Raw genomic sequence first — 13093 nt, forward strand, 5'->3', positions numbered from 1 at the left:
TATTAAAAACCACAATACCGCCCTAACTGGTTTGGCTCAGTGGATAGAGCGTCGGCCTGCGCACTCAAGGGTCCCAGGTTCGATTCCAGTCAAGGGCATGTCCCTTGGTTGCAGGCACATCCCCAGTAAGGGAGTGTGCAGGAGGCAGCTGATTGATGTTTCTCTCTCATCGATGTTTCTAACTCTCTATCCCTCTCCTTTCCTCTCTGTAAAAAATCAATAAAATATATATATATATATATATATATATATATATATATATATAAAACCCACAGTACCAAATACTAAAGGAATAAAATGGGTTGAACTGCTATTCAATAGAAATATAATGTAAGCTACATCTATGGTTTTAAATTTTCTAATAACCACATAAAAAAGTAAAAAGAAAAAGTGCAATTTTATTTAACTCAGTATATCTAAAATATATTATCATTTCAACATATAATCAAGTTAAAAAATTACTGAAGTATCTTTCCTTTTTTCTTTTTTTTTTAAAACTAAATCTATCAATGTCGGTGTGTATTTTACACTCCCATGTCAATTCAGGCTAGCCAAATTCCAAGTTCTCAGTAGTCAGACGTGGCTAGTGCCAACAGTATTGGACATTACAGGTCTAATGACTAATGGCAAAGATTATTAGAAGCAGGACTTTGTAATCTTATATGTATGATTTAATGTATAAATGACAAGGAAACAAAAGAATGAAATATTTTTTTGTTTGTTTTTGGCAGAGAGGAACGAAGGGGATCTTATGATTATAGCCAAGATCGCACATATTATGAGACTGTTCGTACTCCAGGCACATATGCTGAGGATTCTAGACGGGACTATCCAGCTCGAGGGAGAGAATTTTATTCAGAATGGGAAACTTACCAAGGAGACTATTATGAATCTCGCTATTATGATGATCCTCGGGAATACAGGGATTACAGAAGTGATCCTTATGAACAAGATATTCGGGATTACAGTTACAGGCAACGGGAACGAGAAAGAGAACGCGAAAGATTTGATCCTGACCGGGACAGAGACCATGAGAGGAGGCCAATTGAACGCAGTCAGAGTCCGGTGCACCTGCGGCGCCCACAGAGTCCTGGAACATCTCCCTCACAGTCAGAGAGATTACCAAGTGATTCTGAGAGGAGGGTTTATAGCCGGTCCTCAGACCGGAGTGGAAGCTGTAGCTCACTTTCCCCTCCAAGATATGATAAACTTGACAAACCTCGTTTGGAACGTTATACAAAAAATGAAAAGACAGATAAAGAACGAACTTTTGATCCTGAGAGAGTGGAAAGAGAGAGACGCTTAATAAGGAAGGAGAAAGTGGAAAAGGACAAAACTGACAAGCAGAAACGAAAAGGAAAAGTTCATTCTCCTAGTTCCCAATCTTCAGAAACAGACCAAGAAAATGAAAGAGAACAGAGCCCTGAAAAATCAAGGAGTTTTAATAAACTGAGCAGAGAGAAAGCTGACAAAGAAGGAATAGCAAAAAACCGCTTAGAACTCATGCCTTGTGTGGTTTTGACTCGAGTGAAAGAAAAAGAGGGGAAGGTGATTGACCACACTCCATTGGAAAAGCTGAAAGCCAAGCTTGATAATGACACTGTTAAGTCTTCTGCCATAGATCAGAAACTGCAAGTTTCTCACATGGAGCCTGCAAAATCTGACTTATCTAAACTGGAATCTGTCAGAATGAAAGTGCCAAAGGAAAAGGCACTTTCAAGCCACATAGAAGTGGTAGATAAGGAAGGCAGACTTAAAACCCGGAAGCACCTAAAACCAGAGCAGTCTGCTGATGGGGTAAGTGCTGTGGATTTGGAGAAGCTGGAAGCAAGGAAAAGGCGTTTTGCAGATTCCAATTTGAAAGCAGAAAGGCAAAAATCAGAAGTCAAGAAAAGTAGTCCAGAGATGGAGGATGCTCGGGTGCTTTTAAAAAAGCAGCTTGACACGCCGTCCAAAGATGTCATTCTGTTGAAGGAAGGAGAGTCTGAGAGAAAGCCCACGAGGAAAGAAATTCTTAAAAGAGACTCTAAAAAAATCAAACTAGACAGACTTAATGCTGTTCCCAGCCCCAAAGACTGTCAGGAACTTGTCAGTGTTTCTGTTGGGACTGGCTCAAGACCCATCTCAGACCTGCAAGCAAGGCTTGGAGAACCAGTAGGTGAATCTGTGGAAAATCAAGAAATCCAGTCAAAAAAATCTACTCCCTCCAAACCACAGCTCAAACAGCTGCAGTTATTAGATGAGCAAGGACCAGAGAGAGAAGATATTAGGAAAAACTATTGCAGTCTTCGTGATGAAGCACTTGAATGTAAATCAGGCCAAGAGAAACCACATTCAGTAAATACTGAAGAAAAAATTGGCATTGATATTGATTACACGCAGAGTTACCGAAAACAAATGGAGCAGAGTCGTAGAAAACAGCAGATGGAGATGGAAATAGCCAAGTCTGAGAAGTTCGGCAGTCCTAAAAAAGATGTAGATGACTATGAAAGGCGTAGTCTTGTTCATGAGGTAGGTAAACCCCCTCAAGATGTCACTGATGATTCGCCGCCCAGCAAAAAGAAAAGGATGGATCATGTTGATTTTGATATCTGCACCAAGAGAGAGAGGAATTACAGAAGTTCACGCCAAATCAGCGAAGATTCTGAAAGGACTGGTTGTTCTCCCAGTATCCGACATGGTTCCTTCCATGAGGAAGATGACCCCATAGGCTCTCCTAGGCTAATGTCAGTAAAAGGGTCTCCTAAAGTAGATGAAAAGGGACTCCCTTATTCTAATATGACAGTCAGAGAAGAATCCTTAAAATTTAATCCTTACGATTCCAGCAAGAGAGAACAGATGGCAGACATGGCCAAAATAAAACTAACTGTCTTGAATTCTGAAGATGAACTAAATCAGTGGGACTCGCAAATGAAGCAAGATGCCAGCAGATTTGATGTGAGTTTCCCAAACAGCATAATTAAGAGGGACAGCCTTCGAAAGAGGTCTGTACGCGACTTAGAACCTGGTGAGGTGCCTTCTGATTCTGATGAAGATGTTGAACACAAATCCCACTCACCCAGAGCGTCAGCATTATATGAAAGTTCTCGATTATCTTTTTTATTGAGGGATAGAGAAGACAAACTACGTGAGCGAGATGAAAGATTCTCTAGTTCTTTAGAAAGGAACAAATTTTATTCTTTTGCATTGGATAAGACAATCACCCCAGACACTAAGGCTTTGCTTGAAAGAGCTAAATCCCTCTCTTCATCTCGAGAAGAAAATTGGTCTTTTCTTGATTGGGACTCTCGATTTGCTAATTTTCGAAACAACAAAGATAAAGAAAAAGTTGACTCTGCTCCAAGACCTATTCCATCTTGGTACATGAAAAAGAAGAAAATTCGGACTGATTCAGAAGGAAAAATTGATGATAAAAAAGATGATCATAAAGAAGAAGAACAGGAAAGGCAAGAATTATTTGCTTCTCGTTTTTTACATAGCTCGATCTTTGAACAAGATTCCAAGCGCTTACAGCACCTAGAGAGAAAAGATGAGGAATCTGACTTCATTTCTGGTAGGTTATATGGGAGGCAGACATCTGATGGAGTGAACAGCACAACTGATTTGATTCAAGAGCCAGTAGTTCTTTTCCATAGCAGATTTATGGAACTCACACGAATGCAACAGAAAGAAAAAGAAAAAGACCAAAAACCTAAAGAGGCTGAGAAACAGGAAGATACAGAAGATCATCCCAAGACCCCAGAATCTGCTTCTGAGAATAAAGAGTCAGAACTGAAAACCCCATCTTCGACTGGGCCTCCTTGTGTCACTGTTTTAACTCCAGAGTCGGCATCATTGCCACTGGAGAAGACAGCCGGTGATAAAACAGGAGAGCTGCTTTCGGTGACAGAAGAGAAGACCATGGAGCCAGCCTCTGTCTCAGAAGAAGCAAAACCTGCATCTGAACTGGCTCCCCTTGCTGTGGAACAACCTGAACAGGCAGACTTGCCCCCAGGAGTGGACGCCGAGAAGGATGCTGCCGGAACTCCTTTAGTTGGAGAAAGTTCATCAGTTGACCAGCTGCCTTATCTGGATGCCAAGCCTCCAACTCCTGGGGCCTCATTTTCCCATGCAGAGATCAGTGGGGACCCAGAACCTGACAATACCCAACCACTTTCAAAACAGACTCAGAAGCCTAAGGAGGCTGATGAGCCAAAAGTAGACAAGCCAGACCCTACTGCTAGTGTTGAGCCCATTGCAAATCAGAAAGCCGAAGTTGTTGCTGAGGTTCAGCCTCAAGCTTCCGAAGGTGTAGAGGTTGATCCTCCAGTTGCTACAAAAGATAAAAAGCCAAACAAAAGTAAACGTTCCAAGACCCCCATGCAGGCAGCTGTAGCAAGTATTGTGGAGAAGCCCGTCACAAGGAAGAGTGAGAGGATAGACCGAGAAAAACTCAAGAGGTCCAATTCTCCTCGGGGAGAAGCCCAGAAGCTCTTAGAGTTGAAGATGGAGGCCGAGAAGATTACAAGGGCTGCCTCTAAAAACTCAGCCACGGACACTGAACACCCTGAGCCAAGTTTGCCCCTCAGCCGAACCAGGCGCCGGAATGTAAGGAGTGTCTATGCAACCATGGGTGACCACGAAAGCCGCTCTCCAGTTAAGGAGCCCATCGAGCAACCCAGAGTGACCAGGAAGAGATTGGAGCGGGAGCTTCAGGAGGCCGCGGCAGTTCCTACTACCCCTCGGAGGGGAAGGCCTCCAAAAACACGCCGTCGAGCTGAAGAAGAAGAGGAGACTGAGGTGAAAGAGCCAGTTGAAACACTTAAACCAGCTGAGGGATGGAGATCCCCACGGTCCCAAAAATCAGTAGCTGCTGGTGGCCCACATGGGAAAAGGGGGAAAAATGAACCTAAAGTTGATGTTGAACATACTGAGACCACCACTGAGGTGAGTCCCCAAGTAAATGTGAAAGAAAATAATATAAAATCTAAGACTGATAAAGAAGCAGCAGGAAGTGAATCGAAAAGAGACAAAAAAGAAATTGGCACAGACAAAACTCCACTTGAAACCCCCCCAGTTGAAGTGGTAGAGAAAAAAACAGCCCCTGAAAAAAATTCCAAATCAAAGAGAGGAAGATCTAGAAACTCTAGGTCAGCAGTGGACAAATCTGCAAATCTGAAAACCGTAGAGGCCAGTGTAAGTCCCACTGTGGCTCTGGGCCCTGCAGGGCTGGCTGTGGAGAAAGAAGCTGGGGTTGTGGCAGTCTCCCCTGAAAAGAGTGGAAGTCCACCCAAGGAGGGTCTTTCATCCCAGGTGAACTGTGATCCAGCTGGCCCAGACAAGGAGCCAGAGAAGGAAGATCTGTCTGCCCCTAAGCTGTCCCCAGAAGCAAATCAGTTAGCCAAGCAGATGGAGCTGGAGCAGGCCGTGGAGAACATCGAAAAGCTCACTGAAACCTCTGCCTCCGCGGCTTTCAAGGCAGCAGCCACAGATGCCCCAGAGGGCCTTTCCACAGAGGACAGGGACAAGCCTGCACACCAAGCGAGTGAAACGGAACTGGCTGCGGCCATTGGCTCCATCATCAATGATATTTCTGGGGAGCCAGAAAACTTCCCAGCACCTCCACCTTACCCTGCAGAATCTCAGACAGACCTGCAGCCCCACTCACAAGAGCTGCAGACTCCTGAGGAGGGAATGGAGCCTGAGACCAATGAGGCTGGGTCTGGCATCTGGGAGACTGAGGCTACTACAGAATCTTCTGGCCCACAAGTCAGTGCCCCTAACCCTTCCGCAGGCCCAGCAGATACCAAGGAAGTTGGAGGGAATAGCAGCGAAACCCCCCACCCAGTGCTGGAAACTAAGGGATCAAAAGAAGCTGAAGTGGCTCTCCCTCGGAAAGACAAAGGGCGCCATAAAACAACTAGATCACGCCGCAAACGGAATACAAACAAGAAAACGGGGGCTACTGCAGAGACCCGTGTCTCACAACCCAACCAAGTTCAAAGCAATCATCCTGCCACAAATGAGGGGACAATGGTACAAACCCCAGAAGCTCCACAGTCGGAAGAAAAGCAGAGTGAAAAGCCCCAGGTCACTCCTCCAGAGACATGTGCTTCTGACCCAAGCGAGACTCCATCCAGGGAAAATTTGTCCCAAGAAAGCAGTGTTGAAGAAAAGACTCCAACCAAAAGGACTGTGCTCCCAGACCCTCTCCCTCCCTCCCAGCCAGTATTGGTGGACAATGAGCCCCAAGCCAGATTCAAGGTGCATTCCATCATTGAAAGTGATCCAGTGACCCCACCCAGTGATTCAAGCATACCTACCCCCACAATTCCTTCTGCAACTGCAGCAAAGCTCCCACCCCCACTGACCTCTGGGGGGATCCCACACCAGAGTCCCCCTACTAAGGTGACAGAGTGGATCACAAGACAGGAGGAACCTCGGGCTCAGTCCACCCCATCTCCAGCTCTTCCCCCAGACACAAAAGCCTCTGACATTGACACCAGCTCCAGTACACTGAGAAAGATTCTCATGGACCCCAAATATGTATCTGCCACAGGCATCACTTCCACGAGTGTCACTGCTGCCATTGCAGAGCCTGTCAGTGCTGCCCCTTGTCTGCATGAGGCACCAACCCCTCCAGCTGAACCTAAACAGCCTCTTTTAGAAGAAAAACCAGGAGCTCCAGTAACTAGTGCTTCTGACATCCAGGCCTCAGAGGTTGCAGTAGCCACTGACAAAGAAAAGGTGGCTCCAGTCATTGCTCCCAAAATTACTTCTGTTATTAGCCGGATGCCTGTCAGCATTGATTTGGAGAATTCACAAAAGATAACTCTGGCAAAACCAGCTCCTCAAACCCTGACTGGTCTGGTGAGCGCCCTGACTGGCCTGGTAAATGTCTCCTTGGTCCCAGTGAATGCACTGACTGGCCCAGTGAATGCCCTGAAAGGCCCTGTGAAGGGCTCAGTGACGACACTGAAAGGTTTGGTGAACACTTCTGCTGGCCCCGTCAATGTCCTAAAGGGGCCAGTAAATGTTCTGACAGGGCCAGTGAACGTTCTCACCACTCCGGTGAATGCTACTGTGGGCACAGTGAACACTGCCACAGGTGTGGTGAATGCCGCTTCGGCTGCAGTGAGCACTACAGCGGCTGCAGTGAGTGCTTCAGCGGGTACAGTGACAGTCACAGCAGGTGCAGTGACTGCTGCGTCTGGTGTTGTGACTGCCACCACAACAGGTGCATTGACTGTAGCAGGTGCCGTGATTGCACCACCAGCAAAGTGCAAGCAGAGATCAAGCACTAACGAAAACATTCGGTTCCACCCAGGGTCTATGTCTGTGATTGACGAGCGTCCAGCAGACTCAGGCTCTGGAGCTGGGCTGCGTGTGAACACTTCTGAAGGAGTTGTGCTCCTGAGCTATTCGGGGCAGAAGACTGAAGGCCCACAGCGGATCAGCGCCAAGATTAGCCAGATCCCCCCAGCGAGTGCCATGGACATTGAATTTCAACAGTCGGTATCCAAGTCCCAGGTCAAACCTGATTCTGTTGCACCATCACAGCCACCACCCAAAGGCCCTCAGACTCCTTCAGGCTATGCAAATGTGGCTACCCACTCTACTCTAGTGCTAACTGCCCAGACATATAATGCATCTCCGGTAATTTCATCTGTTAAAGCCGACCGTCCTTCCTTGGAGAAGCCTGAGCCCCTTCACCTCTCTGTGTCTACCCCTGTCACCCAGGGTGGCACAGTGAAGGTTCTCACCCAGGGCATAAACACATCCCCAGTGCTGGTTCACAACCAGTTGGTTCTCACCCCAAGCATAGTTACCACTAATAAAAAGCTTGCTGACCCTGTCACTCTCAAAATAGAGACTAAGGTCCTTCAGCCGGCTAACCTGGGGTCTGCTCTCACTCCCCACCACCCTCCTGCTCTGCCCAGCAAACTGCCTGCAGAAGCAAACCACATCACCTCAGGGCCCAGCACCCCAACAGATCGAACTGTCTCCCATCTGGCCGCCACAAAGCCAGACGCACATTCTCCTCGACCCAGTGGGCCTGCTCCATCTCTTTTCCCAAGGGCATGCCACCCCAGCAGGACCACGTCCACTGCGCTCTCCACTAATGCCACAGTCATGCTGGCTGCAGGCATTCCTGTGCCTCAGTTCATCTCCAGCATACACCCAGAGCAGTCTGTCATCATGCCACCCCACAGCATCACCCAGACTGTCTCCCTTAGTCATCTGTCCCAGGGTGAAGTGAGAATGAACACGCCCACACTGCCTAGCATCACCTACAGCATCCGGCCAGAGGCACTTCACTCACCTCGGGCCCCTCTGCAACCCCAGCAAATAGAGGTCAGGGCCCCACAGCGGGCAGGCACGCCCCAGCCAGCCACAGCTGGTGTGTCCTCCCTGGCCTCCCAACACGCTCCAGAGGAAGAAGTGCATTATCACCTCCCTGTTGCTCGAGCCGCAGCCCCTGTGCAGTCGGAAGTACTGGTCATGCAGTCGGAGTACCGACTGCACCCATACACTGTGCCCCGGGACGTGAGGATCATGGTGCACCCTCATGTGACGGCAGTCAGTGAGCAGCCCCGGGCAGCAGATGGTATAGTGAAGGTGCCACCAGCCAGCAAGCCCCCTCAGCAGCCAGGGAAAGAAGCTGCCAAGATGACAGATGCCAAAGCAGCCCCTGCCCCTCACAGCGAGGCCCGAATCCTTACAGTCACCCCCAGCAACCAGCTCCAAGGGCTGCCTCTGAGCCCACCTGTGGTGGTGACCCATGGGGTGCAGATCGTACACTCCAGTGGTGGGGAGCTGTTTCAGGAGTACAGATGCGGGGATATCCGCACCTACCATGGCCCGGCTCAGCTCACTCACACTCAGTTTCCTGCCACCGCCTCCATCGGCCTGCCTTCCCGGACCAAGGTTCCCACTCAGGTGAGCACTACAAATCAGCCTTCTAGTGCAAACAGTGATTCAAGTGCTAGTGTGGTTCCTAAAGTGTGTCATTCTTCTTGTGGGTTTAAAGAGAAACTTGCTAAATTTCAGGGATCAGATCATAGCACAGAGAGCTTAAGGACACGGGAAGGAACTCTTTGTGGGGAGGGAGGGAACACTTGACCTCCTCTTACCAGAACCCTCAATCTTGAGCCCCAGAATGCATCACCAACTGGTTAAAGTGTCGTGTCCCCCCCCCCCCCGCGAGCCTAGCTGAGAGGAGATGCTCATAGTTGACTCTTGCTGGGGCCAAAGGCCAGTAGGTTGGGGGCTGGGTGTTGTTCATAACAGACTGTCACCTTGTCCCTATCTCTTCCTGCCCAACTCTAGGGTCCCCCTCCTGAAAGTGAGCCTTTGCAGCCCACTCAACCTGTGCCGTCTACACAGCCTGCCCAGCAGCCTGTGCCATCCACACAGCCTGTCCAGCCCACGCAGCCCTCACAGCTTAGCCAGCCACCAAGCAGCAAGATGCCTCAGGTCTCCCAGGAGGCGAAAGGGACCCAGACAGGAGTAGAACAGCCTCGCCTCCCAACCGTACCTGCGAACAGACCAGCTGAGCCTCATGTCCAGGTTCAGAGGACCCAGACAGAAACAAGCCAGATCTCCTATCCCTCCCCTGTATCTGTCTCCATGAAGCCTGACCTTCCGGGCCCTCTCCCTGCCCAGGCTGCCCCAAAGCAGCCATTGTTTGTCTCCACAACCTCGGGCCCTAGCACCCCTCCAGGATTGGCTCTGCTGTACACTGAAGCCCAGCCCTCCCCCAAACAAGACTCCTCTCCACACTTGACTTCCCAGAGGCCTGTGGATATGGTCCAGCTTCTGAAGGTAAGTCTGGGAGGGGTCCCCCCACTGCTCCTCTCCAAGCTTGGTGCTGTGTTAAAATGTCCTAAGATCCCCACTTGACTTAGCACAGTAAGCCTGCTGCCTAGGGCCATGTCCAGTCATGAGCTCACTTCCTGTTTGTTTTCCCTTGAACAGAAGTACCCCATTGTGTGGCAGGGCCTCCTGGCCCTCAAGAATGACACAGCTGCTGTGCAGCTCCACTTTGTCTCTGGCAACAATGTCCTGGCCCATCGGTCTCTACCCCTCTCTGAAGGAGGCCCTCCACTGAGGATTGCCCAGAGGATGCGGCTGGAGGCCTCACAGCTGGAAGGGGTTACCCGAAGGATGACGGTAAGATGGGGCCCAGGTAAGCAGCTGCCCCACCCAGGGATATAAGGTGTGGGTGGCCCCCCGCTGCCTATCTCCTTGTTATGGGCTGCAGCAACGGCATTCTTAGTGCAGATGGCGCTGGGCATGTTCTTTCTCCTCAGAGTGTAAAATGCCTCTAGACATAAAGCAAGGCTTTTTTTTCATTCAACAAATTTAGGGGTGGACTTTCAAGTCATTTCAGAGGTGGGAGCTTTTGTGGACATAGGAGCCAAACCCCCTGGGTTGGACAGGCCTCTGTGTGTTGTGAGGAGGCCCCTGACAGTTGCCTCTGTCCCAGGTGGAGTCAGAGTATTGTCTGCTGCTGGCTCTGCCCTGTGGCCGTGACCAAGAGGATGTCGTAAGCCAGACCGAATCCCTGAAGGCTGCCTTCATCACCTATCTACAGGCCAAGCAGGCGGCGGGGATCATCAATGTTCCTAACCCTGGCTCCAATCAGGTCAGCTCCCTGCACAGTGTCCTTCCTCGGTGCACACAGTGGGGGTGGTCATGCAATTTGACTGATCTGGTGGCATGGCCCACTAGTGCAGCCAGAGCAGTTCAGGAGTTTCTTAGAGGTGGGCAAAGGGCATTCTGGGTCGAGGTAATAAGCAGTGTCTGGGTGGGGCCACCATTGCCCATCCTGGAGACAATCAAGGGACAGCTGATACAGCAGGTTTGTCTTTAGCCTAATGATATAGAAGTGGGTCGCAGGAAATTAGTTCACGTTAGTTTTCTGACAAAGCCACAGAGACTTAGCTGGTTAGGGAACTGACTCAACCTGGCTCTCTGCGTTGGGCCTGTCCAGAGGAATGGCAATGGGGTTGGTGATGTGAAGAGGGGGTCCCACTTACGCTCTTGTCCTCTTCTCCAGCCTGCCTACGTGCTGCAGATCTTCCCACCCTGCGAGTTCTCGGAGAGTCACCTGTCCCGTCTGGCCCCTGACCTTCTGGCCAGCATTTCCAACATTTCTCCCCACCTCATGATTGTCATTGCCTCTGTGTGAGCCACTGGTCGGTCAACGACTCAGTGTATTTTCCCGAGGCTCTGCAGCAAACACACACACAGGACAACCCAGCCAAGTGGAGGAAGAAGCTGCCGAAGGGGACAGACTCCACTGCCAGACGGCCAGCCTTGCCCTCCTGGCCTGCCGGCCCAGCTCAGGCGGACAGACCCCTCTGGGCAGTGGTGCTGCTACTATGTATGTTTACAAGACATTTAGCCCAAGGACAGACCACCAACCGATGGACTTGCAGACACCTTGGGGCTGGGTTTCTCCTCTTTTTGGAGAAAAGGAACAGGGCAGTGGAATTAAATTTTTTTGTTTTTGTTTTTAAGAAACAAGAAAACAGAACTGCCTTTGCACTAAATTAGTGACTTGGACTTTTGCATAGTGAAGACAGGCTGTGGCACTCTGGACATCTTGGTGTATGTGAACACGTCACAGACTCAACGCAGGACTTCAAGCTGCTGCTGAAACCTTGGGGTCAAGGAACATTTCATTGGGTTTGTCCCCATCTCCTCCCTTCTCCTTGCTCATCTGGCTGTCATCTTCCTTAATTCTCTTGCCACCACCATCTGATTCACCCAGGATGTACAGCTTACAATCGAAACAGAGCAAACCGAAGGATTTTCTGTCGGTGGGATATGCAGAACTTGGGATGTGTGTATATATAAATATATAATATATATAAATATATATAATACTGACTTAAAAAAATCAAATCCCCCTGACATACATTTTTTTTAATCTGTGCCAAAAATGTGTTTTAAGAGAAAAATCTTATTTTCATACTCAGACTTTGTATTGTCACTCATTTGTATAAGTGCGCTTCGTTACAGCCGGGCCCTGCCCCTGCGATCTGAAAGTGTGTGTGTGTGTCTCTCTCTCTCCCACACACATACATACACACACACACACACACACACACACACACACACACACACTGCAAAAAGACTGGCTTCCCTCTTCTTATGTGACCTTGACCTCTCCCCACAACTTCCTAACACCTATTAATTTATGAAACTGTTTTTCTCAGCGCAGTTTTGTTTTGTGTGTCCATTGGATTACAAACTTTATTAAAAAATACAAAACATGTCAAGTGTGGATGTAATTGTCACTAGGGTGGGAGGACCAACTAAATGTCCTTGGCTTATGGGAGTAGCTAGCCCTCATCCCACTTTTGCCTTCTTTCAGTCTGTATAGGGAACCTATTTCCAATCTACCACTTTAACCCCCCAAGGATCATTTTATCTAGTATAAAACAGATCTTTGTCACAGACCGAACTTTTCTCAGTGCTGTGGTGCTGTAAAGACCTGTGATACTTCAAGGCTCTGATTGGTTCTGGATAATGTGGAAGGCACTACAGGTAAAACCACCACCACACACACTCAAACAACTTGAGCAAGCTTTGGTGTCTTGACTCTTCACCCTTCCTCCCCTGGGTGTGGCACAGCCAGGCGGAACAGTATTCCTGACAGGAAGATGGGGTGGTGGGCCAGGCTTCCCCTACAAGCTGAGGAATTGGGCAGGGACTGGAACACGCAGTGTTGGTGTCTCACTTGCACTATCCATGGGGCTCCTCCAAAGACCTATACTTTTGGTGCAAGAAGCTACTATCTCTGAGTAAGGGATGACGGCTGCTGGGGGGAAATTGTATGGAAAGGGCAGAGATGGCATCTCACGTTTCCCTGCCGCCCCCCGCAGCCTTTGCTTCTACTCTTAGTTTAAGCAGTGCTGTGTCTCTCATCTCCCCATCAAAGCTCCTGGCTGCTCATTGTCCCTCCAGGCCCTCACCTGGTGGGAGAGACTATTGATTCAAGGCAAGTAAATGTTCCCAAAAGATGGTACTGGCTTGGCCATGATCCTCAGGCCAAGGTTACTGTGAAGTCAGTGTAGAGCCCTTCTGCTTCCCCAAACCCAAT

The 13093-nt window shown here is 49.1% G+C and overlaps 1 protein-coding gene across 6 annotated transcripts in view; it reads left to right on the plus strand.

Annotated features, from left to right (window-relative positions):
• SPEN (spen family transcriptional repressor) overlaps positions 1–12263 on the plus strand; it is a 90601-nt gene extending 78338 nt beyond the window's left edge. For 4 of the 6 annotated variants that reach the window (XM_036349250.1, XM_036349248.1, XM_036349246.1 and 1 more), the window contains 5 exons: positions 732–8919; positions 9310–9804; positions 9958–10152; positions 10469–10627; positions 11042–11400. In XM_036349250.1, the coding sequence (XP_036205143.1) occupies positions 732–8919; positions 9310–9804; positions 9958–10152; positions 10469–10627; positions 11042–11173 (9169 nt within the window). In that variant the 3' untranslated portion in view covers positions 11174–11400. Of the gene's footprint in view, positions 1–731; positions 8920–9309; positions 9805–9957; positions 10153–10468; positions 10628–11041; positions 11401–11505 lie in introns of those variants that run through there. The other 2 variants (XR_004974014.1, XM_036349249.1) reach the window with 2 other exon arrangements.
• Positions 12264–13093: the final 830 nt, after the last annotated feature.

The sequence above is a fragment of the Myotis myotis genome, unplaced genomic scaffold, assembly GCF_014108235.1.
Source record: "Myotis myotis isolate mMyoMyo1 unplaced genomic scaffold, mMyoMyo1.p scaffold_m19_p_2, whole genome shotgun sequence".
Classification (NCBI taxonomy): Eukaryota; Metazoa; Chordata; class Mammalia; order Chiroptera; family Vespertilionidae; genus Myotis; species Myotis myotis.